Source organism: Gossypium arboreum, chromosome 2, assembly GCF_025698485.1.
Source record: "Gossypium arboreum isolate Shixiya-1 chromosome 2, ASM2569848v2, whole genome shotgun sequence".
Classification (NCBI taxonomy): domain Eukaryota; kingdom Viridiplantae; phylum Streptophyta; class Magnoliopsida; order Malvales; family Malvaceae; genus Gossypium; species Gossypium arboreum.
In genome coordinates, this window is record NC_069071.1 from 1,205,280 (window position 1) to 1,229,950 (window position 24,671).

Consider the following 24,671-nt stretch of genomic DNA (forward strand, 5'->3'; position numbering starts at 1 on the left):
TAATAATTATCAAAATTCGGAATAAAATAATAATAAAATAATAAGAGCTAATAAACAAAATATTGTGCTTATATTTAATAAAAATTAAGCCTAAAACTTAAACCCAATATGAAATGTCTAAGCTTGTAAGATCAATTGGGGTTCTTAAAGTGAAATGCTTAAGCTTGTTAGCATTTTCCACATGGGCTTGTCGTCATAGATTGAGAGTTTAGGCCCACAAACATAATTAGTCTCTTCTAATTCATCATTACTCCAGAATTTATTGTCTTGAAACTTCAACTCTTCTTCTTGAATTTTTTTCGTGATAAAGTCTTGAACCACTAAGTTGAGTTTTGACTTTATTTGTTTGGATTTGGATCTCGTAATTGGGCCTTGAGGAAAACTAAACTCATCTCTATTATGGCCTTTGAATTGGGCTGAGTTACTCGTATCAACGATTGTCTCGAATTACCAAATACAGAATATCACTTTTATGAAAGAATTATTTTAAGGCGTCGAGTAAAAAACATAATGTGATTTATAGTAAAACATAAAAGCAAATTACGGTACTAATACGTAATAATAAGCGCGACAGTGTCAAACATAGTAATACGAGCAATTATGAAAGGTGAAACAATAGCAAGGCTAATAAACAAAAGCATGAGGAAAATGAAATGATCGAATACATAAGTAAATTATCGAAAATAAAAATGAATAAAACATGGAACAAAAAATGGCAATGATAACGAAAACGATAACAATAATAATATAAATAATAGTATAAAGCGATAATAATACATATAGTATTAAACATGATAATAATAGCAATAATGTAAACATGGAACATATATATGTAAAATACGTAGTACTAGATTAAAAATAAAAATATAATATTTATTGAAAACAATGATAATATATACAAGAGTAACTAATAATAACGATACATAAATACATACATGCACGTATTGAAAAATATATGTAATAATAGAAATAATAATAAGAATATACGTGATATTAAAATATATGTACATGATATAGTTTTAAGAATATACACAACATGCATGGTATTAAAATGATATTAAAAAACATAATACATACATATAAGTATTGATAAAAATGCTAATACTAATAATGGTAATAGTAATTACAATAAGGATGATAATAATAATATTAAAGTAAAGTAAACAAAAGTAATCCAGTATATCAATATATATATATATACATGTAATGAAAATACACACTACTATATAATAATAATAATAATAATAATAATAATAATAATAATAATAATATAGAAATACAAAGAGCAAATATAATAAAAATATTAAATAATGAAAAAGCAATGCTATATATAAAATATATATATACGTGTATGTACATAAAATATACACTAATATATAATAATAATAATAATAGTAATAATAATAATATTAAAATGCAAAAAGTAAACATGATATAATAGTAATATTAAAATAAAGTAATTAAAATAATACTATATATAGAAATGTACATACGTACACATGTAATAAACATACATTAATCAATAGGAAAACAATAGAAGTGCTAATAAAACTAGTATTAGAATAAAATAAATGCAAACATAATAATATAAATAAGATAAATAGAAACAATCAAAAGCAATAGAAAGGATATAATTGAATCTGAGAACACAATTTTGGGGCAAATCGTAATAAATAAAAGAAGAGGGGATTAATTCGCACACGCAAATAACCATGAAGGACTAAAACGGACAATAGCCCTTTGTCCCAAAACGTGCAGCTTCAAAAGGACCAAATTGGAAAAGGAGTCAAATTCCTGGGCAAAAATTAAAAACAGAAGAAAAGAAATTTAAAAGCAAGAAATTGCGGTAGGGCTAAACGCGCAAATAGCCTTCCGCCAAAACAAACACGCGGATCTCTTCCAAGCGGGTCGGGTCTTTGGGTCGGCACCTAAGCAGTATTTGTTTTTGGGTGCAGGTGCAGGTGCAGGCACAAAGCGGTGCCGTTTTAGTAGGCTATAAAAGCCTAAAATTTTCCAAAAAAATCATTTTCATCAGATTTAAAAAAAAAAAGCAGGAGAGAGCTCTCCTCTCCTCTCCTCTTCTCTGCAGATGGCGAGGACTCCGGCCACAAGCCCGATCATCGCGCGCCGTAGGTGCCGCCGCGCCGGCCACCGTGTAAATAAAAAAATGGTAAAAATTTAAATTTTTTTATTTTTTAAAGTATATTTATAATATATGTATATATGGGTAAATAGATTTAAAAAAAATCAACGATAATAATTAAATAAAATCACCTTGGGCTATTTTGATTTTGACTCTTTGTTTGGGACTATTTTTCTGTTTGGTTTGTTATTATTTGCTTTGAATCACTGTTTGTTTACATTCAATGTCTCAAAAAAAAAAACTCTTTCATACCATCGGTTGCCCCCCTTTACATAGAATTTTTAAAGGCTTTTATAGCCATTTACAAGTTGCTTGTTGATCATTATTTCTTCTCTCTGCAGGTGCAAGTTGGTAGTGGTTGGAAGTGGGTGTGTTGGTGGCAGACAACTGGTAGAGGAGTAGGTGGCCAAGGTGGGGCAACGGCTAGGGTTCATCACCACTTTTCTTTGCTGAAAATTATTTAGGTTTGGGCTAGGGTTTTTTTTAATTTTGGGTTTGGGTAGTTCTAATTTGGGCTAGTTTTAGGTATTGGGTTTGGGTAGGTTTAGTTATTGTAATTGGGTAGTGGAGGTTTATTTCGGGCCAAAATTGGGCTTGCACAACCTTGGTGGAACTGAAGAGGTTCAAAGCAGCCAAAAAGCCTTTCTTTGAGAAGTTGCTTGTACTGAAAGGCACAATCTGTGGGCAAGAAAAATTAATGCTAGGTAAGTTGTGTGCTCAAAAAGGTTGGATAAGAAATTGAAATCATTGGAAACATGGAGGATGGTGTCGTATGCCTTGTTTGTTGCCGCTCTCGATTCTGTGTTGGTTTTTTCTGTGATGGCTAGTGCGTTGACGGCTGCTATAATTCCGACTTGGAAATAGTGCGATGGGCGTTGGAAGCGTAACGTGGAAAAGGTGAAAGAGCAGAAGTTAAACTACAATGGACTATGCTCCACTTCTTAGTAAGATAATCATCATAAGGGTGCATGTTGAGCTATTGGAAGAAAAGATTCACTTCTTAGTATGAATATTTACGCTCTTGAGATAATGAAATCCCGCCTCTACTCATAAGATGAATAGTTATAAACATGCCGATTCTGAAACGTACATGCTAGCCCAATGTTGATGTTTTCGACAATATCTAATACATGCTTGTTTCGTAGAAAATGTTGTACTCATATTATAACAGTGCTATGGATACTCCCATGAGGCCGGTTCTCTTTGGACCGATTTTCCGTCGATGAACTGGATATCTTTGTTACCTTTAGCAATAGATTAAGTTGAAAAAGTTGAAAGAGTTAATTGAAAGAATTTGAATTCTCAAAACTTCATACTAAAAGGAAGTGTTTGTTCAAAACTTCCAAATGATTAAATTAGATGTGTTGAACTCCATCAATGTGTTAGAAATTAAAATAAAAATAATGATTTATTTTAGTTTTAGTGTCTCTATGCTATCATTTAAGATTAATTATTTTTATTTTTATTTTGAAAATAATAGAAGCACTCATTTTATATGTAAATTTAATGTTGATTGAACATAGGTAATTAGTTTTTTCGATTGAATATTTCAGGTGTTTCTTAATGTTAATCAAATTAAATGAGATAATTAAATTTTAAATTTCAGTTCAATGGAGAGATTTAAATTATAATTAATAAAATTCACTTCAATCACAGACTCAATCGATTTTAACTTAATTTAATTAATTTATATCACATGTCAATTGATTTTTTCTCTTACTTTGAAGTTGGTGTACTTTATTATAAAATACTATAAGTAAGTGGTAGAGTTTATATTTGTACTTTAATTTGATTATTTTAAATTTATATTATTAAAATTTAAAATTTCAATCCTAACTCAAATAATAATTAAGGTTTTCAAAATTAGATTGGTGATTTAACTAGTTAGACCATCGGTTCGAGAATTCTGTCAATTTGATTAAAAATAATTAAAATTCATAATAAAAAATCAATTCATCTAATTCGTACCATTTTATAAGTTTATTGACCCAACCTTTTGTTTTAGTTTTGTATTTAGTTAATTCCCCATCCAACATATCCGATTAGAAAAAAAAGGATAAAATTTAAGTGTATCGTGACATGTGTATTAGTTTAGGTTGTAGAAAATCGAAGTACTTTAAATTGAATAGGATAGGTCTAAGTTTGTTGACCGACGAAATGCACAACATACTAAGAGAAGCAAGAGAATCAATAAACTGATATTCCAATGATCTACTTACTTAACAAGTTTACAGGCTGTAATCCATTTTCCACAGTGCCAAAGGTTATTTATTTAATCATTCCAAATTCCAAACTTTACCTTCTTTGAACCCTCGACTAGCACTTGAAAACCATTTCTGGGTTTTTTAGCATCTTGCTCAACCTTTGCTTATTTTGTTCATTTCTTGGATCTTTTTAGGAATTTTTTTTGTGTGAGAAAACCATATTAGTTCACTTGATTACTGGGTTTTACTTGGATTTGTGGATTATTGAAGCTTATAAAATCATCATACCATTTCTGTGTTAGTACTTGAATCTTTTATCAGCCATGATAGCATCATCTGGCTGTCCTGAGCGGTCCCTGTCCGTAGCCGAATCGAGCTTGTACAGGGAAGTTTTTGGACATGGTTCAACTCCTCAGGAACGTATTGATCTTGTCAATGACATACTCGCAGTCGATTCGGACTTGGATTCTTTAGTGAAGGAATACTATGGCAACTTCGAAAAGACCTTTGAGTTCTGTACTGCCCTTAAGGATTGCCTCGAACGCGCTCGAAACAATCATGGAATTATTGAGTCGGCGGTTAAGTTTTATGATGAAGAGGACAAATTAGAAGTCGAGACCAATGAGAAGAAATCCGTTAAGGCCTTGAAGGAACTGAGGAGGTTCAAAGCAGCTGAAGAGCCTTTTGTTGAGGAGCTTCTTGTACTGAAAGGAGCGGCCCGTAGGCGGCAGGAATCGATGCAAGGGGAGTTGCGTGCTCGGAGGGGAACGCTCAAAAAGAAATTGGAATCACTGGAAACATGGCGGAGGGTGTGGGATGCCTTGTTTGTTGCTGCTTTCATATCTGCGTTGGTTTTTTCCGTGGTGGCGGCAGCCTTGTCCGTGAAGCCTGTAGTGACTGCTTTGGCTAGTGCGTTGACGGTTGCTATAGCTCCGGCCTGGAAAAGGTGCGATGAGCATTGGAATCGGAACGAGGCAAAGGTGAAAAGGCAGAAGAAATTAACAAATGCAATGGAGTTCTTTGCTCCTTGTACAATCAAAATATGGGTGGGTGTTGAGCGATTGGAAATTGAGATCACGTCACTGATGAGGACCATTGATTTCGTGCTCGGAGAAGAATATGTGTTGAAGTTCGCAATGGATGAGATCAACGAAAACTCGATACATATTGCGAAAACCGTCACGGATTTGCTTTGGGAGGCTGATAACTGTGGCTGTAATATTAGGACGAATTGGGATATGATTTTGTGGCAGATGATAGACAATCCTTGGGAACTCTAGAAATGGCATACTTCACCGTGTTTTTGTCATATCAGTTTTATGTGCATTCAGGTACATATATGATATAATGGTCCTATGGTCCTATGTGGTTATATACATTTCATCCTATATGATATGATACTGGTATTGTTGTATTCAATTCTATAAGATGTTTAAGATGTGATATGTACATTCAACTGTAAGAATACATACATTTATTTATATATGTGAGTGTGATGCAATGCTGCTATGTTGTTAGTGTTGATTGAATCGTTAGCCCCTGCTCTCCATGCTTGTTTCCTAGCAGGTGGTGTTGTACTTTTGTCTCTTAAACTGCTATCCCTATTCTTCCGAATTCGGTTTTTCTTTCGACCGATTTCGACGATGAATCGGAATTCTTTGTTATGTTTAAAAAAAATATTATTACATTAACAAATGCTTTAAATTGGATATGCTTATTTTCTGAATCCCAATTTAAATTGGATATGCTTGTTTTCTGAATCCCAATGGATCATTAAAATTCATTATGAGAATAGGGAGAATAAAAGTACCACAAATGTCCACAAATGTACTTGCACAAATGTACTTGTACTAGGGGATATATTATATTTTGCTCCTTCTATTTAGAAAATAAGTAAATTAATAATTTTATTAAAAATTTCATCTAATTATATTATTAAAAATCAACTAGGCTAATAGAATAATTAGACAGTAATAGGTAGTGTGTTATGTGTATCTAATGTTAATGTACATAGATAATTTTTTAACAGTAAAATGAATGAAATTTTAACAAAAAAAATTAGTTTACTATTTGATTTAATGTAAATGGACAAATTTAATTAATTAATTTTTTAAGTAAAAGATATAAAATCTAAATTAATTGATTCATATACGGACGAATTAAAAATCCAAATTTGTGGTTAGACCAAGTTGATGGGACTGGATTTTTTTTTTCTAATTGACAAGTAGAGGTCTGAGTCTTTGTTTACTAATTAAAAACAGAACCAATTAATCAAAGACAAAAGTAATGTCCAAATTATGCACCTAACACATTTACATTTCTGTCATTTTTCCACAGCTTATAATTGACTTTAGCTAAAAGTTTATTTATTTATTATTTTACAAAAATCAGAACTTCACTCTCAAAGCCAGGGTCTTTGAACCCTCGGCTAGCACTTGAAAACCATTTCTGGGTTTTTTTTAACATCTTGTTCATTTGTTGAACTTCAAGGGATTTTCTAAGGAATTTTTCGTGTGAGAAGACGACCTTACTTCACTTGATTACTGGGTTTTACTTAGATTTGTGTATTAGTTGAATCTTTTATCAGCCACGATGGCATCATCTAGTAGTTCTGAACCGTCATTCCAAATTGAAGTACGACCGGATTCCCGATCCGAAGCTGAATCGAGCTTGAACAGGGTTGCTTATAGTGGTATTGATACTCTCCAGTATCGTACTGATTGTGTCATCAACTCACTCCCGGCCGATTCGGACTTGAAATCTTTGATAAAGGAATACTTTGACAACTTCAAAAAGACTTTAGAGCTCTGTACTGCCATGAAGGATCGCCTCACACGTGCTCGAAACAATCACGAAATTATTCGGTTGGCGGTTAAGTGTTTCGATGAAGAAGTCGGGACCGACGAGAAGAAATCCGGTAAGACCTTGGAGGAACTGAAAAGGTTCAAAGCAGCCGAAGAGCCTTTCTTTGAGGAGATACGTGTAGTGCCAGGCAGGGTCCATGTGCAGCAAGAATCGTTGCAAGGGACGTTTAATGCTCGGAAGGGAACGCTCGAAAAGAAATTGGAATCACTGGAAACATGGAGGAGGGTGTCGTTGGCCTTTTTTGTTGTCGCTTTTTTTTCGGTGTTGATTTTTTCCGTGGTGGCGGCAACCAAGTCCGTAAAGCATGTCATAACAGCTTTGGGTAGTGCGTTGACGGTTGCTATAGTTCCGGTCGGAACATGGTGCAACGAGCATTGGAAGCGGAACAAGGAAAAAGAGAAAAAGAAGCTGAAATTAACAACTATAATGGAGTTCTATGCTGCTCGTACACCCATCATAAGGGTGCTTGTTGACCGATTGGTAGTTAAAACCAAGCCACTGCTGGACTCCGTCGATTACGTGCTCAAAGAAGGATATGCTTTCAAGGTCGCGATGGATAAGATCAAAAAAAATTCGAAAGATGTTACGGAGACCATCACGGATTTTCTTCGACTGGCCGATGACTGTGGCAGTGAAATAATGACGGATTGGCGAGAGATTTTGCAGCGGATGATAGACACGCTCTAGCACATCAACAGGAGAGCGAATACAATCCCTTGGAACTCCAGCAATGACATACCTCACCGTGTTTATGTCGTATAGGTTTTACATTCCGGTTTACGTTTGTAATTACATATACGATAGAATGCTTCCATGATCCTATGTGATTATATACATTTGATCTTGTATGACATGATATTGGTATTGTTGTTTTCAATGCCATATGATAATATTTATGATATATGTGTGTGATATAAGGCTGCTATGTTTTTATGTTGATTTTCCAAAATTTTACTAATTTATATTCAAATAAACAAAATTATTAAGAAATCTTAAAAATATAAAAATGCTAATATATTTATATTAAAAATTCAAAATGATAAATTTGAGGAATGACTTAATTATTATTACCGTTTTAGATTCAAATTATTTTAATTTAGTAAAAATATTATGGAGGCCCTTAAATTAGAGTCGGTTGTATTTTCTCCCGCTACTCAAAAAATGAAGAAATTAGTCCCTATACATAAGAAAAAAAAAGCAACCTAGTCATTCTATTAAAAACTGATTCATATACGTCAAGTATGAAGTACACATAATGGCGAGTCAAGGGGATGGCGGGGTCGGTCCTTCTAAAATGGAAAGCCCTTTATATTTTATAAAATTTTAAATTAGTAATGATAAAATTACACTTTAATCCCCAAAAATAATAAAAATTAGATTTAATTTTTTAAAAATTATAAAGATATAGACTATTAAGATAATAAAATTATATTATTACTATCGTAAAAATATATAATTTAATTCTACCTCCAACAAAAATTTACTGAAATTATATATCCTTAAATATTTTTTATTTAATCATCCCAACTCCCAAGCATGATTTTTTTAAAATACTTTTTTAATTTAATTAATCACATTTCAAAAAAAAGTTTAAACTCGAGTCGGTTTGAATCAAATATATAATTAATTTTTGGGTCTGGGTTCAGGGCGGGCAAAAATCCGCCCCACCCCCTGTTGCGATCACTAGTTAAAGTTATGCTGCTAAATTACAGGGACCTGTGGCAGATTTTAATTTTAATCTTATCTTTTGCCAAATCAGCGGAGATCTTTAGTGGACTAAAAAGTTAAAACTTTTAGGCGCGTGCCCCAGGACTGTCAATCATCATCAAGCTAGAGAAAAATCAACTCTAAATTGTCGACTACACTTTCCTTCAATTTTCCTTCCATTTTCTTGCTCTTATCTCTTGCATTGACTTGATTCATTATACAAGAAGTTCCCTTGTTGATCATCAGCTGAAAGTTCAGGTACTTTGAAGCTTATACATTTATATAATCTCTCCAAACGAAAAAAAAATCCACTGAAAGTTCCCTTTTTAGTCATCAGCTGAAAGTTCAGGTACTTTATACTTGAAAACTATTTCTGGGTTTTTTCAGATCTTGCTTATTTTGTTCATTTGTTGCACTTCAAGAACGTAGTGTGTGGATTATTGGAGCGTATAAAATCATTATGCTTCTTGGTTGTTTTTTTAAGATTAACTTTATTAGTATTTGGATCTTTTATCACTATCGATGGCATCATCTAGTTGTCCTGAACTGTCATTGCGAGTCGAATCGGGACCTGATTCCCCGTTCGAATTCAAATGGAGCTCGAATAGGGCTGATTATAGACATGGTTCAACTCTGCAAAATTTGGATGATACTGACTCTTTCAGCGACAAACTCGGGGTCGGTTTGGACTTGAATTCTTTGGTAGATAAATACTTTGACAATATCCAAAAGACTTTAAGAGTTATGTACTGCCATTGAGGATTGCCTCATTAGTACTCGAAACAATCACAAAATTATTCAGTCCGCGGTTAATTGTTTCGATGAAGAGGTCGGATTAGAAGTCAGGATCTATGAGAAGAAATTTGTTAAGACCATGGCGGAACTGAAGAGGTTCAAAGCAGCCAAAAGCCTTTCCTTGAGGAGTTACTTGTACTGCAAGACACAATCTATACACAGCAAGAATTGATGCTAGATGAATTGTGTGCTCGAAACAGAAGGCTGGATAAGAAATTGAAATCATTGGAAACATGGAGGACGGTGTTGAATGCCTTGTTTTTCGCCACTTTTGTTTACGTGTTGGTTTTTTCCGTAGTGGCGGCAGCCTTGTCCATGAAGTCTGCAGTGACAGCTTCGGCTAGTGCGTTGACGGTTGCTATAGTTCCGGCCTGGAAATGGTGCGACGGGCGTTGGAAGCGGAACGAGGAAAAGGTGAACGATCAGAAGAAGTTAACTAGAATGTATTATGGTCCACTTCTTAGCAAGATAATCAACATAAGGGTGCATGTTGAGCTATTGGAGAAGAATATGTTTTGAAGGTCGCGATGGAAGAGATCAACCTAAGGTCAAAAGATATTACGAAAACGATCAAGAAATTGCTTCGAAGCACCGTTCACTGTGGCTGGTATATAAAGCAGGATAGGCATCTAATTTTGCGGCAGCGGCCGATGATGGGCACAGTATAACACATGAACCGGAGAGCAAAGACAACCCCTTGGGAATTCTAGCAATAACACACCTAACCGCGTTTAGGTCATATTGGTTTTATATTTTGCGTAACGAAATTTCATTTCTATTCATGAAGTGTATATAAATTCGATGCTGTATAGTATTTATCTTAGTTCAGCCGATCTAATTTCGGTTCATTTCTGAAAAATAAGTGAGTTGAAGAGAGAATATGATATTTTCATTCAGCTTTGTGATTACATGTATGATATGATGCTCCTATTCTCCTTTGTGACTATGTACTTTGATCTTATATGATATAATAATGGTGGTGTTGTATTCAATGACATATGATGATATTACCTAAAAAAATAGCATTGTTACATAGACATATGCTTTAAATTAAATATGCTTGTTTTCTGAATCTCAATGAATCATTAAAATTCATTATAAAGGATGAAATTATACAAAATTCGTTGATAAAGAGATTAAGCGTTGCAAATAGACCAACAAAATGTATCAAAATCTCTACAAACAACTTATCTAATATGTATATAGCCCACCCTAATTCAGTGTTGGATCTTTTAATAATAAATCATTGATACTAATTTAGTCCATATACATAAGAAAAGATAACAAACTGATTTTTCTATTAAAAATTCTATCTATTTCTACTCTTAAAAATTGATTCATGATGTACACATGGCACACCACATATAATTGTCTAATTATTCTGTTAGTCATGCTAGTTTTTTTTTTTTTGAACAATCTCATTATAGGTTCTGGTCATACTTTTTCTTTTTTATACAAGATGCCTAAAACTACCTCTCAACCCATAAATAGGAGGATAATACATTTTAGCGCACTTGAACCCACATCCTCCTGCATTGGCAACAATGCCCATGTCAATTAAGCTAAGACTCAGTTAGCTAGTCATGACAGTTTTTAATAATAGGAATGGATGTAATTTTTAATAGAAAGATTAGTTACAATCTTCCTTTTCTTCTTCTCCTAATATATCCTGTTCACTTGTTTACAACGTTTCTTTTTATCACCCTAAAAACTCTCTACAAAAGCATGATAGTGTTGAAACATTTTCTAAATATTTATAATGTTTTGATAATTATAAATGAAGGATTATAAGTGATTTAAAGGTTATAACAAGTACAGAATTATGTCTCTTAATTATTAAAAATTGTATCTAAAACTACTTACTAAAACTACAACGTTCTGTCTAAATCAATTAATTAACCAAGTTGAGTTGATTTTGAGTTAGGTTTATTTGTATAGCTAACTTTTTTTTGGGTCATTACTGTTCAAGATAATTTGGGTTTAGATCAAGTTCGAATTCAAGTTATTTTGAGCTTGAATTATTTAGGATTCAAATCCATTTGAATTTGGGTCATTTTAGATTCAAATTAATTTAGATTAGCAATAATTAGACTTTCGAGTTAAATCAAGTTGATGGGATCGAAGGTAGCAAGGTTGGCAAGAGCCTTGACTTCCCTTAAAATGGGATAATTGTGCTTTAGACTTCCAAATTTATAACCTTTAAAGTTAATGCGTTGTAAAATTATAGTTTGATCACTTCAAAAATTTTGTTCTTTTCAAAACTATAAAGATGTAATCCAATACAATGTTGAAATTGTATTTTAGCTTTCTTAAAAATATATAACTCAATCTCAACCCCAAAAATCTATAGCATTGCCAGGGGCGAAACTAGGGGGGCTGGTAGGGGCCCCGACCCCCTGAAATGGAAAAATTTCTATTTAGGCCCTTTGAAATTTTTAAAATTTAAAATTAGTAAAGGTAAAATTGCACTTTGGCCCCCTAAAAATGATAAAAGTTTGATTTAATCTTTTAAAAATTATAAAGATAGAGGCTATTAAAATGATGAAATTGTATTTTTACTATCACAAAATTTACAATTTAATTTTGGCCCCTCAAAAAATTTTTTCTAGCTTTGCCCCTGAGCTTTGCCTGTCTGGGATCAATTTTGAGTGATCTTAACTGTCGAAACCATTTTTTTTGAAAACAACGGTCGACATTTTATTTTGAAAATGGAAACGAATATGGGAGTCACCATCAATCTTTTTTGTTTAGGTGTGATCAGATCACCTTGTAATTTGATTATTTTAATAAAATGTTTTGGTTTTGCAAAAACAGTGATTTTGGTCTACGAAATTCGAGAAAGCGGGTTTGGGAGTCGGTTACGTACAAAAAAAGATTAGCACCCTCGTAACACCCAAAATTGGTACTTAATTGATTAATTAATATCTTTTTTTTTCGCTCAGTAAATGAATACATAAGCACATAATCAGGAAACACTGACAAATGCAACAAAGCTTTTACAATCAGACCATACCCAAATAGCTGAACACATCTCCAAAAATAAAAACATCAAGAAATCACTACTCAATTCCAAAAAAAACCCCTATAACAAAATCTGATCAAACATATCAGCAGTAGCAAATCCCAGCAGCGTATTCCTTTGCATACCAGTCACCGAGAAAAACAAACCTTGAAAAACGCATAATTTTCATAGACCAATCTCACCACCAAGCCTTAAACAAACAAGGCCTACTCATACCAGCAGAAGCTAAGGCATCTGCCATTTCATTTCCACCCGCCTCAGCTAATGTAAATGTTAACTTTCTAGTACAGGCCCTCCTTCTATCAAGTTCTGCAAAAACAGGATGTTACGACCAAGGTCTACTTGATTTCTCTAAAATCCAATTAAAGACCTCCCTCGATCCCATCTCAACAATTAAAGAACATGAACCCTTCCATCCTATATCATTAAAAACATCCATAGCTGTGATAATTACTCCCAATTCAGCAGACTCCGCATCACAAGCAACACTCGGGCCCGAGAAAAGAGCTCTAACAATACCTTCCTCATCTCTCATTACACCTCCAACGCCAGATTCGCCCTCAAAAGCAACACCACTTACATTAAATTTCAAGCATCCATGTGGAGGAAAGCACTAGCCAGCTGACCCTGAATTGGATAATCCGCATCTATACGGGCATAACCACCATAATCTCTCTTGAAACCTGCATTCTTCAGCAGCAGCCCTTACCCACAATAAAGCCCTCATTTTGGAATGGAAAATCAAGGTGTCCATTGTTAACACTTTATGTAACGCCCCTAACCAGAATCCGTCACTGGAATAGAGTTACGGAGCATTACCGGAGTTACCGATTTATTTATCAGATATTTCATTTCATCTAACGTTCATATTTGGAACCAATTAAAATCAAACATATTGATAACAACCCATGAATTCTATAAAATATCAGAATTTTCCATAATTTCAACACTTTTCAATTTAATCTTTAAAACATGTTTTTCTCTGATCTTGAGCTAAATTAATAATTTCATTCAATTTTGTAATTTTAAATAATAAAATAATTCATTCCATGCAATTTGGTCATTTCTAACATTTTAACAAAATTTCCCATAAAATTTTACTTTTATTCAATTTAGTCCATGAGCCTAAAACATGCAAATTAGTCATGCTAGCTGAATATTCATACATATTTTCCTCCTCCTCCTCTCCATTCCACATCCTTAATTTATATAACATGCAACAAGTAACATTATCAATAATTTCATTATTTACTTATATGTATATTTAAAACTGTCCATTTGCGTTATAGTCACTAAATTATTTATATCTTAAGCTACAGAACTCGAAATTAAGATTCGCTAATTTTCCCTAAATCTAGACTTGCAGATCTTATAACCATAAAATTTTTAGAATTTTTGGTTTAGCCAATAAGTACATTTTATTCTTTAAAGTTACCCATGTTCTGCTATCTGACAGTTCCGACCCTTCTTCACTAAGAATTAATTATCTCATCGTACGTGATTCGGATAATGTTCCTGCTTATTTTTATTGAAAATAAACTCATTAAGGATTTTAAACATATAAATTTAATCCCTTAATTATTTTTATCCAATTTTTGATGATTTTCCAAAGTCAGAATAGGGGAACCCGAAATAATTCTAACATTGTCTCACAAAACTTATTATATCTCATGATTTACAATTCCATTGCTTACACTGTTTATTCTATAAGAAACTAGATTCAAGAAGATTTAATTTCATATTTTATTCATTCTCTAATTCGATTTATACAATTTTTGGTGATTTTTTCAAAGTTAGACTATTGCTGCTGTCCAAAACTGTTTTTAGTGCAAAATGTTTATTTTCATTTTGCCCCAAATTTCACAATTCATACAATTCAGTCCTTACTTAATTAACCCCTCAATTAAGCTCATTTTCTCAATTAATACTTTTCCTAGACATTATAAGTTATTTCATAAATATTGAAATTCATAATTTCCACATAAGACTCTAACTTCAAACTCTTTTACAATTTAGGTCCCAAACATTCACTTTCTATTCAATTCTTTCAATAAAATCAGCATATAAACAATTTAAAGCTCTAATTCCATGCCAAATCATCATATACTTCCAGCATATATTCATAGAAACTTTCAATTTCTTTCATAGAATCAAAAACTAATGAATTCAACAAGTGGACCTAGTTGTAAAAGTCACAAAAACACAAAAATTTCAAGAAATAATCAAGAATTGAACTTAATTACAGTAAAAATATGAAAAAAAACAGCTTAAGAGAACTCTTCCATGGTGTTTTTGCTGATGAGAATGTAGAAAAATAAAGAGAAATCTAGATAATTCCACTTTAGTCCTAGCTTGATTAAGTAAATTTTGCAATTTTGCAATTTTGCCCTTAATTCTCCTTATTTTCTTGCTGATTTCATGCCCTTGCCGTCCAGCCCAAATAGACCTTAGGTCTATTTGCCTTTTAAACCCTCTTTCTTTTATCATTTAAGCTATTTAATCATTTTCCATAATTTTACATTTGATACAATTTAGTCCTTTTTGTTCAATTAGCTATCAATACTTTAAAATTTCTTGACGAAACTTTAATACTAACTTATCAACACTCCATAAATATTTATAAAAATATTTATGGCTTGATTTAAAATTCCCTAGGTCTCGATACCTCGTTTTTATTCTAATTATTTTAATATATATATATTTTTAGTACACTATTCACTATTTCAAATTTTTTCCCAACTTCACATTTAACTTATACTTATTAAATTAATAATATTTCCTACTCATTTGTCGGATTTAGTGATCTCAAATAACTGTTCCGACACCACTGAAAATTAGGCTATTACAACTCTCCTCCCCTTTAGGGATTTTCGTCCCCGAAAATCTTACCAGAAGAAGTTGCTTTCAACACTCATAAAACACTTTTACTAACTTCTCAGAATCACAATTTGGTTTAACCTCGAATATCTTTTTCCAGCCACCTTTGAACTCTAGAACACAATGTTGGAACATACTGTCAAAATTCTAAATTACCCTATTACGGACATTATACTTAGCTGATCTGTCAAATGAAAACTCTATACCTACTGAAATGATCATACAGGTCTTTCTTGTCAAATGAGCAACCATAAACTAAATAACATTTTCCTTTCCGATGTTAATGACAATCCCAATTCGAAATCTATAGTCATTCTATCTCATAACACACTAGTCTTATCACTGACTGCAATAATCTTAAATGTTCTTAATGTTCGACTTACTTGCTAACAAATAGACATCTGAACATGAACTCAAAATATTATGTAACGCTTGTGCAATCACTAGTACATCTAACTCACAAAAAGACAATAAAGATCTTGATAATTTCTCAAAGAAAGCCAAAAGAAAAACACTGCTTACCGACTCTGGACTTCCATCATAACATAGATAATGTATTTCCTGCATGTATAAAACAAAATCATAATCAGTAGAAACATAAGAATAGTCTCACATAAATTTTTACTATTAACTTCATTTCCAACATATTAAAATAGAATTCCAAAAAGATGAAGAAATGACGATCATAAACCGACCAGACCAATAGGGCTTTCGTCTAACATCATAATTAACTAGCATTCTCAAAACATCAGAACTCCACCAGAGACTGAATAACCACACACATATCTCTAAGGATAAAAGAATATATAGAATACCCAGAAAAGATGATCATATTCGTTTCAATTGTAACTATCACACACAGACATTTTTACTACTCAATTATCATTTTTCTGACTAATTCTGTCATCATGAACCCCGCATCATTCCATTCACTAACGAAAACCAATTCGGGAAAAATTTCAGCAAACACATACTTCAGACATCATATCTGAATAAGTTGACTAGCCGAGGTTAACTTTTTCTTTAACCGTGTCATTACGTAATCTGAATGATCTTTAGAATAATCTGATATCTTTTTTCAAAACTGTATTCACTTGTCAAACTATTTTCAACTCCGTCTGCATTATTAATTATTCCATTTCTGTACTCTTTAGTTTCACATTTGTGAACTTATTCAACATAATTTTTTTTTGTAAATTTTCGTTATAAAATACTACATTGGTAAGAGGGTGAGGTCGTAAAGCCTCTAACTGAGCTCTCATAAATACACATATAACTTAGCGTTTATCATCAACATCATATCATCACAATTACATAATTCACTTCAAACGAATTAACATACATAATTATGTTACACGAACTTTTCAATTATCCATTTCAAACTAGTGTACTTAAACATAAATTTCATGAATTTTGAGTAAATTTACTCATAGCATTTACTTAACCGAACAAGTCAAACACATAATATCATATGAATGCCACACAAACATAGATAAGCTTATCACAATATAAACTTTCATTTCATTCACGTTTCATCATTTCTCAACTTTTGATTATCTCATTTCGTACATTATCACATACATATCATGAACTTCTATTCATACCTTTCTAAGTTCCTTCTCATCATAAACACATTTCAAATATCTCAATATCACTAACTCATACTTCTCTTACCATATACATAATTTAAATTTAACATTTAATAATAAATAATTTGAATTATAGTAATACAACCATACGTTGAGTATGTTTATACTCGATGGTATTACCATAATTCAAATTATAAAACTATAATAAATAATAGACATCAAACATGTAACAATATAAGTCATATGTGTTAATTATGCTTTAATTTCATATCTCGACAATAGTCTTTCATCAAATACCATCATATATCATCCATATTATCTTTAATCAATTCATGAACCTTTGGTTCAAGCTTTCAATCTCATATCTCAATTTCAATTCACATTTCAATTCTTAATTCCACTTTTTTTTTCATACTTTCAAAAGTTCAACCGATCAAATTCATTGATTTTCTCATTTCATTTATTCAACTGATTTCAATATCAATAATTCGATATTTTAGCAAATTCATGAACCTTTCTAAATCTCACATTTCATTTCAATTGAGAATTCAACTCATAATTTCTTTCTCATATTTTTTTTAATAGTACGAGCAATCAAATTTATTTAATTTTCTCATTTCAGTTATTCACCCTATTAACAATCCAGACTTTGACGGATACACGAATTCTAACTCAAACACACCAGTACGACACATAGTGCCTCATCGGCCAAGGCGAACGAAACAAGATAAAGATAGTAGTGCGATTATACGAGTACCTCATCGGAACAAATCCGAACGAAGAATGAGTAATAGTAAGGTACGAAGTGCCTCTTGAACGAATCAAAAGCGATAAAGATGTGATGCGGTAACAATATCCGACACACAAAGTGCCGAATCGATGTGATAATAATAATAATATTCGACACACAAAGTACCGAATCGTAAGCGTATGCGAAGACTAATATTCGACACACAAAGTGCCGAATCGGTAACAGTAGCAGTAGCGGTAACAGTAACCAACACATAAGTGCCTAAAATACGGCACATAAAGTGCCTGATCGGTAAAGCCGATAAATCCCGTACTCTTCCAATCCTATGGCATGCCAATTATATCCGACTAGCCCGACAAGTTAATAGGGAATTTAATTCTTATTTTAATTTTACTTAATATTCATATTTACCCTATTAACAAGACTCGGACTTTGGCGGATATCTGATTCAACCAAACACACCAAGATGGCACTCGATTGCTGAACACTTCCAAATCCTATGGCATGCCAACTATATCTGACTCAGCCCGACTAGTTAATAGGGTATTCAAATCATTTTTCTATTTCAAATTCGCTTTCAATTTAATCACAATTTCTCATATTTCAATATCCAACCAATACACACTTCAATTAATCATAATTCCATTCCATTCAATTCAATTCAATTCAAATTCACTTTTCCACTTTCTAATCGTATACAATTCAATACAATACATATTTCAGATATTCACATATAACCATACTTGATTCAATTCCAATCACTTTTCAATCAATACACAATTCACATATTTACACATATTCATAATTTAATTTATTTTTATTCAATTTATATTTTTTTATTGTCTAATCAAATTTAAAATCACTAATTTCTTTTCAATCAATATACATTTCAATAATCACATTCAATTCAAATTTGATTTAATTCCATTCACTTTTCACATTTCAAATCCATTCATTTCCATATCATCGAATCAAAGCCATTCCAATATTAACTTCTCATGTATTATATTTGTTTCACTTTTCCAATCAATGTACATTTTAATTTCAATTTCAATTTTCAATTCAATAACAATTCACTTTAAAATTCACTTTCCAACAACATACTATCAAATATTTATCTCAATTTCATTCAATTCAATATTGATACTTACCTTAAAATTTTTACTTACTATACACATAAATTTAAATATAACATTTATTCATACATTTATAAGTTCGGACTCATCATAATCATCTTTTGCTCATATACTTGAGTATCGCTTTCAACATTATTAGAATTAGCTCGGTTGGGAAACATCTCTATCTTTAAGTAAAACAAATCTCATCAGAGTCAGAAGATATCATACTATCACAGGTTATGTAATGTATTTATAAACTTCACATGTACTACATTCGGTTCGAGAACCGACTAAACCTTAGCTCTGATACCACTAAATGTAACGCCCCTAACCCGAATCCGTCACTGGAATAGAGTTACAGAGCATTACTGAAGTTACCGATTTATTTATCAGATATTTCATTTCATCTAACGTTCATATTTGGAACCAATTAAAATCAAACATATTGATAACAACCCATGAATTCTATAAAATATCAAAATTTTCTATAATTTCAACACTTTTCAATTTAATCCTTAAAACATGTAAATTAATAATTTCATTTAATTTTGTAATTTTAAATAATAAAATAATTCATTTCATGCAATTTGGTCATTTCTAACATTTTTACAAAATTGCCCATAAAATTACTTTTATTCAATTTAGTCCATGAGCCTAAAACATGCAAATTAGTCATGCTAGCTGAATGTTCATACATATTTTCCTCCTCCTCCTCTCCATTCCACATCCTTAATTTATATAACGTGCAACAAGTAACATTATCAATAATTTCACTATTTACTTATATGTATATTCAAAACTGTCCATTTGCATCATAGTCACTAAATTATTTATATCTTAAGCTACAGACCTCGAAATTAAGATCCGCTAATTTTTCCTGAAACTAGAGTTGCATATCTTATTACCATAAAATTTTCAGAATTTTTGGTTTAGCCAATAAGTACATTTTATTCTTTAAAGTTACCCCTATTCTGCTATCTGACAGTTTTGACCCTTCTTTACTAAGAATTAAATATCTCATCATACGAGATTCGGATGATGTTTCAGCTTATTTTTATTGAAAATAAACTCATTAAGGATTTTAAACATATAAATTTAATCCCTTAATTATTTTTATCCAATTTTTGATGATTTTCCAAAGTCAGAACAGGGGAACCCGAAATAATTCTGACATTGTCTCACAAAACTTATTATATCTCATGATTTACAATTCCATTACTTACACCGTTTCTTCTATAAGAAACTAGACTCAATAAGCTTTAATTTCATATTTTATTCATTCTCTAATTTGATTTCTAAAATTTTTGGTGATTTTTTCAAAGTTAGACTATTGCTGCTGTCCAAAATTGTTTTAGTGCGAAATGTTGATTTTTATTTTGCCCCAAATTTCACAATTCATACAATTCAGTCCTTGCTCAATTAACCCCTCAATTAAGATAATTTTCTCAATTAATACTTTTCCTAGACATTATAAGTTATTTCATAACTATTTAAACTCATAATTTCCACATAAAACTCTAACTTCAAACTCTTTTACAATTTAGGTCCCAAACATTCACTTTCTATTCAATTCTTTCAATAAAATCAGCATATAAACAATTTAAAGCTCTAATTCCATGCCAAATCATCATATACTTCCAGCATATATTCATAGCAACTTTCAATTTCTTTCATAGAATCAAAAACTAATGAATTCAACAAGTGGACCTAGTTGTAAAAGTCACAAAAACACAAAAATTTCAAGAAATAATCAAGAATTGAACTTACTTGCAGTAAAAATATGAAAAAAACAGCTTAAGGGAACTCTTCCATAGTGTTTTTGCTGATGAGAATGCAGAAAAATAAAGAGAAATCTTGATAATTCCACTTTAGTCCTAGCTTTATTAAGTAAATTTTGTAATTTTTCAATTTTGCCCTTAATTCTCCTTATTTTCTTGCTGATTTCATGCCCTTGCCATCCAGCCCAAATAGACCTTAGGTCTATTTGCCTTTTAAACCATCTTTCTTTTATCATTTAAGCTATTTAATCATTTCCCACAATTTTGCATTTGATACAATTTAATCCTTTTTGTTCAATTAGCTATCAGTACTTTAAAATTTCTTGACGAAACTTTAATACTAACTTATTAACACTTCATAAATATTTATAAAAATATTTATGGCTTGATTTAAAATTCTCGAGGTCTCGATACCTCGTTTTTATTCTAATTATTTTAATATATATATTTTTTTAGTATACTATTCACTATTTCAAATTTTTTTCTAACTTCACATTTAACTTATACTCACTAAATTAATAATATTTCCTACTCATTTGTCAGATTTAGTGATCTCGAATCACTGTTCCGACAGCACTGAAAATTAGGCTGTTATACTTTATTATAAAAAACTATCTCATTTCTTACTAACCAAATCGACCAACAAGATGCCGCGATTGAAGTCAGCCATAGACTTTTACAAGAACCAATAATCTTCGACTTAAAACATAACAAATATAATTCCTCAAAGTTGCTTACCGCTAACCAGCCAATGTCCCATCAGTTGAATATTCTCTTCCAAAACCCTACAATAAAATTACAATTAAAAAACACATGATTCGCCCTCTCCAGCTCCCTATTGCACCACGGGCACACGTTCAAGCTGACATGAATTTTCACCCCTCTTTTAATTAAAAAATCTTTTATTGGAACTCTGTCAATGGCCAATAACCAAAGAAAATTTTGCACCCGTGGCGGAACTTTTAACTTCCATATTTTATCGAAGGCAAAGACTGGACCTTCCCCCTCACCCTCAATCAGTAACTTGGATAATTGCTTTACTGAGAACTCACCATTTTTGTCGTGATCCCATAAAATCCTATCCTCCACCTCCGGGACCAGGACAACACAACTCACCCTATCGATAAGCCGGCAAAGGATCCCCATTTCCCTATCCAGTAGAGGTCTAACGAAAATATCTTCCCAATTTACATTGCTAAAACCACAGTTTGACGAATAATCAAACACTGAAGCATATTTGAGTTTAGTTAATCGAAAAAGCCTAGGGAAATCCAATTTTAATGGGTCCTTACCGCACCATTTATCTACCCAAAATAACGTAGTCTTTCCATTCCCTATCTTCCAACTAAAATCTTTATCCCCTACCCATCGAACCACTCTAGCATCCAACGAGTTCTCAACAATCCCTTTCCACACCTTTGACGTATCTTTTAACTTATTCGCACTGAATCTCCATCGGACCACATTAGAACCATACTTTGTTGAAATCACTTTATTCCACATCGTATTTTTATCGATCATAAAGTGCCATCCCCATTTTGCTAAGAGAGCTTTGTTTTTTGTCCTAAGATTAACCACTCCAGCTCCCCATTTTTCTTTTGGGCAACATATCTATTTCCAACTTAGTTTCGCCATTTTTCGTTTTCCCTTAACCTCACCTCACAGAAAATTTCTCCTAATTTTATCTATTCTTCTAATAACAGATTCTGGAGTCAGAAATAATGACATGAAGTAAATTGGCAGATTTGATAATACTGAATTTATCAAAACGATTCTAGCAGCTCATGACATCGATCGACATTTCCAACCAGACAGCTTCTTTCTAAAACTCTCAATTACAACCTCCCAAGTAGCCGCCCTCTTCGGATTTGCTCCTAAAGGGATACCTAGATAATTCATAGGCAATTTCCCAATCTTACATTTACAAATAGCAACCATATGATAAAGAAATTCCTCATTCACCTCAAACCCCATAATACAAGATTTTTTGAAATTTATACTCAAACCCGAAAAGATCTCAAAGCACCGTAGAATAAATTTCATATTTTCCACCCCCTGTTCCTCTACTTTTAAAAACAATATAGTGTCGTCTGCAAACTGTAAATGCGTGATCATATAGCCCGGGATAACCCCATGAATGCCCTCTATTAATCCCAACGCCCCAGCCTTTTCCAGCAACAAGTGAAGCACTTCCGTAATCAGAATAAACAGGAAAGGGGATAAGGGATCACCTTGTCGCAACCCTCTGCCTAAATAAAATTCGTTCGAAGCCGAACCATTTACAAGAACAGTCGCTCTTGCCGTAGAAACACATTCCATCATCCATCCAGACCATCTGACCCTAACTCCCATCTTTTGTAGAACTAATTCTAGAAAATCCCATCAGACGCAATCGTACGCAATCGTACACCTTAGAAAAATCTAGTTTAAAAATCAAATTTCCCCCATTACCCACCATTTTATCCATCGAATGAATCACTTCATTAGCAATGAGGATACCATAAAAAATCTATCTTCTTCTAATAAACACACATTGAGTCTCACTCACTAATTCGCCTATAACCGCCCTTAACCTTTGGGACAGAACTTTAGCTACAATCTTATACAGTGAGCTAACCAAACAAATTGGGCGAAAATCAGCAATCTTATTTGGATTATCCATTTTTGGAATCAAAACAATAAACGAACAATTAATAGATTTTTCCAGCTTTCCAGTTCTATGAAAGTTTGACATCATTCTAAACACATCCTCTTTTACTATATTCCAGCATCTTCTGAAGAAACACATATTAAAACCATTCGGTCTAGGAGCTTTGATCTCCTCACAACTCCAAATAGCATCTCGAATTTCCTCTATTGAAAAAGGAACCTCCAATTTTTTAGCATCACTCTTTTTTAATCTCTTAAAGTCTAACTCCATTTTCATCCTCCAATTCCTCCCACTCCCTCGAAAATGATTTTTAAAAAAATCATACACTTTCATTTTTAATTCCTTTGGATCGTTACACCAAGACCTCCCTATTTTCATTCTGTAAATGGTCTTCTTCTTTTTTGCTTTTATCTTTCTAGCTCAATGAAAAAAAGCTGTGTTCGCATCTCCCTCTTTCAACTACATCATTCTTGATTTTTGTCTCCATAGTGATTCTTTGAATTTCATTGCTTCCCAAAACTCCACGTTCAATCTTTTTAGCTCCTCCATTTCACCTTCATTTAACACTCTCTGATCACTAATTCCATCTATCATCTTAATCCTATCTTCGCACTCAACAATTCTGTTTTCCAATACATTGTGATTATCCCTGTTCCATTTCTTCAAAGCCCCCTTTAATTTCCTCAACTTCCTTGTTAATTGCCCATTCAAACTCCCCATATTTGACCATTCTTCCTCTATCAAACCTGCACACTCATTATTCCTCAGCCACCCGTTTATGAATTTAAAAGGCTAGGACCCTAATCAATTTCAGCATCAGCTAACAAAATTGGGATATGATCAGAAACTGATCTCTTTAATCCCAGTTGCTGAATATCCTTAATCTGAATCAACCAGTGTTCTTCCACCAAGAATCTGTCAAGCCTGCTTTTTTTTGTTATCAGGTCCATACCAAGTAAATTTCTTTCCCACCAATGGCAAATCAATATGCTTACAATTTTGGATAAGATTATCAAATTCTTTAGACCCCTTCGCTGAACCCACACATCTGCTCCTTTCACTTCTGCATCTCACCGCGTTAAAATCTCCTCCCATAATCCAAAGACTTGCAAACTAAATTTTCAGCTCTGTTAATACTCCCCATAAAACACTCTGCTCAGACGCTAAGTTGG

General features: G+C 32.5%; 2 protein-coding genes across 2 annotated transcripts; both read left to right on the forward strand.

Moving 5' to 3' along the window:
- Positions 1–4,670: 4,670 nt before the first annotated feature.
- On the forward strand, positions 4,671–5,627 carry LOC108479830 (UPF0496 protein At2g18630-like). The gene has a single exon (XM_017782646.1). It carries the CDS (start codon positions 4,671–4,673, stop codon positions 5,625–5,627), a length of 957 nt encoding a protein of 318 aa, XP_017638135.1.
- Positions 5,628–6,719: 1,092 nt separating this feature from the next.
- LOC108487149 (UPF0496 protein At2g18630-like) lies at positions 6,720–8,129 on the forward strand. The gene has a single exon (XM_017791410.2). The coding sequence runs from the start codon at positions 6,940–6,942 to the stop codon at positions 7,897–7,899; it is 960 nt and encodes a 319-aa protein (XP_017646899.1). The 5' UTR covers positions 6,720–6,939; the 3' UTR covers positions 7,900–8,129.
- The last annotated feature ends 16,542 nt before the right edge of the window (positions 8,130–24,671 follow it).

Excerpts from the sequence above, each read along its gene's own strand:
- LOC108479830 (XM_017782646.1), top strand. The coding sequence starts at position 4,671 with ATGATAGCATCATCTGGCTGTCCTGAGCGGTCCCTGTCCGTAGCCGAA.
- LOC108487149 (XM_017791410.2), top strand. The coding sequence starts at position 6,940 with ATGGCATCATCTAGTAGTTCTGAACCGTCATTCCAAATTGAAGTACGA.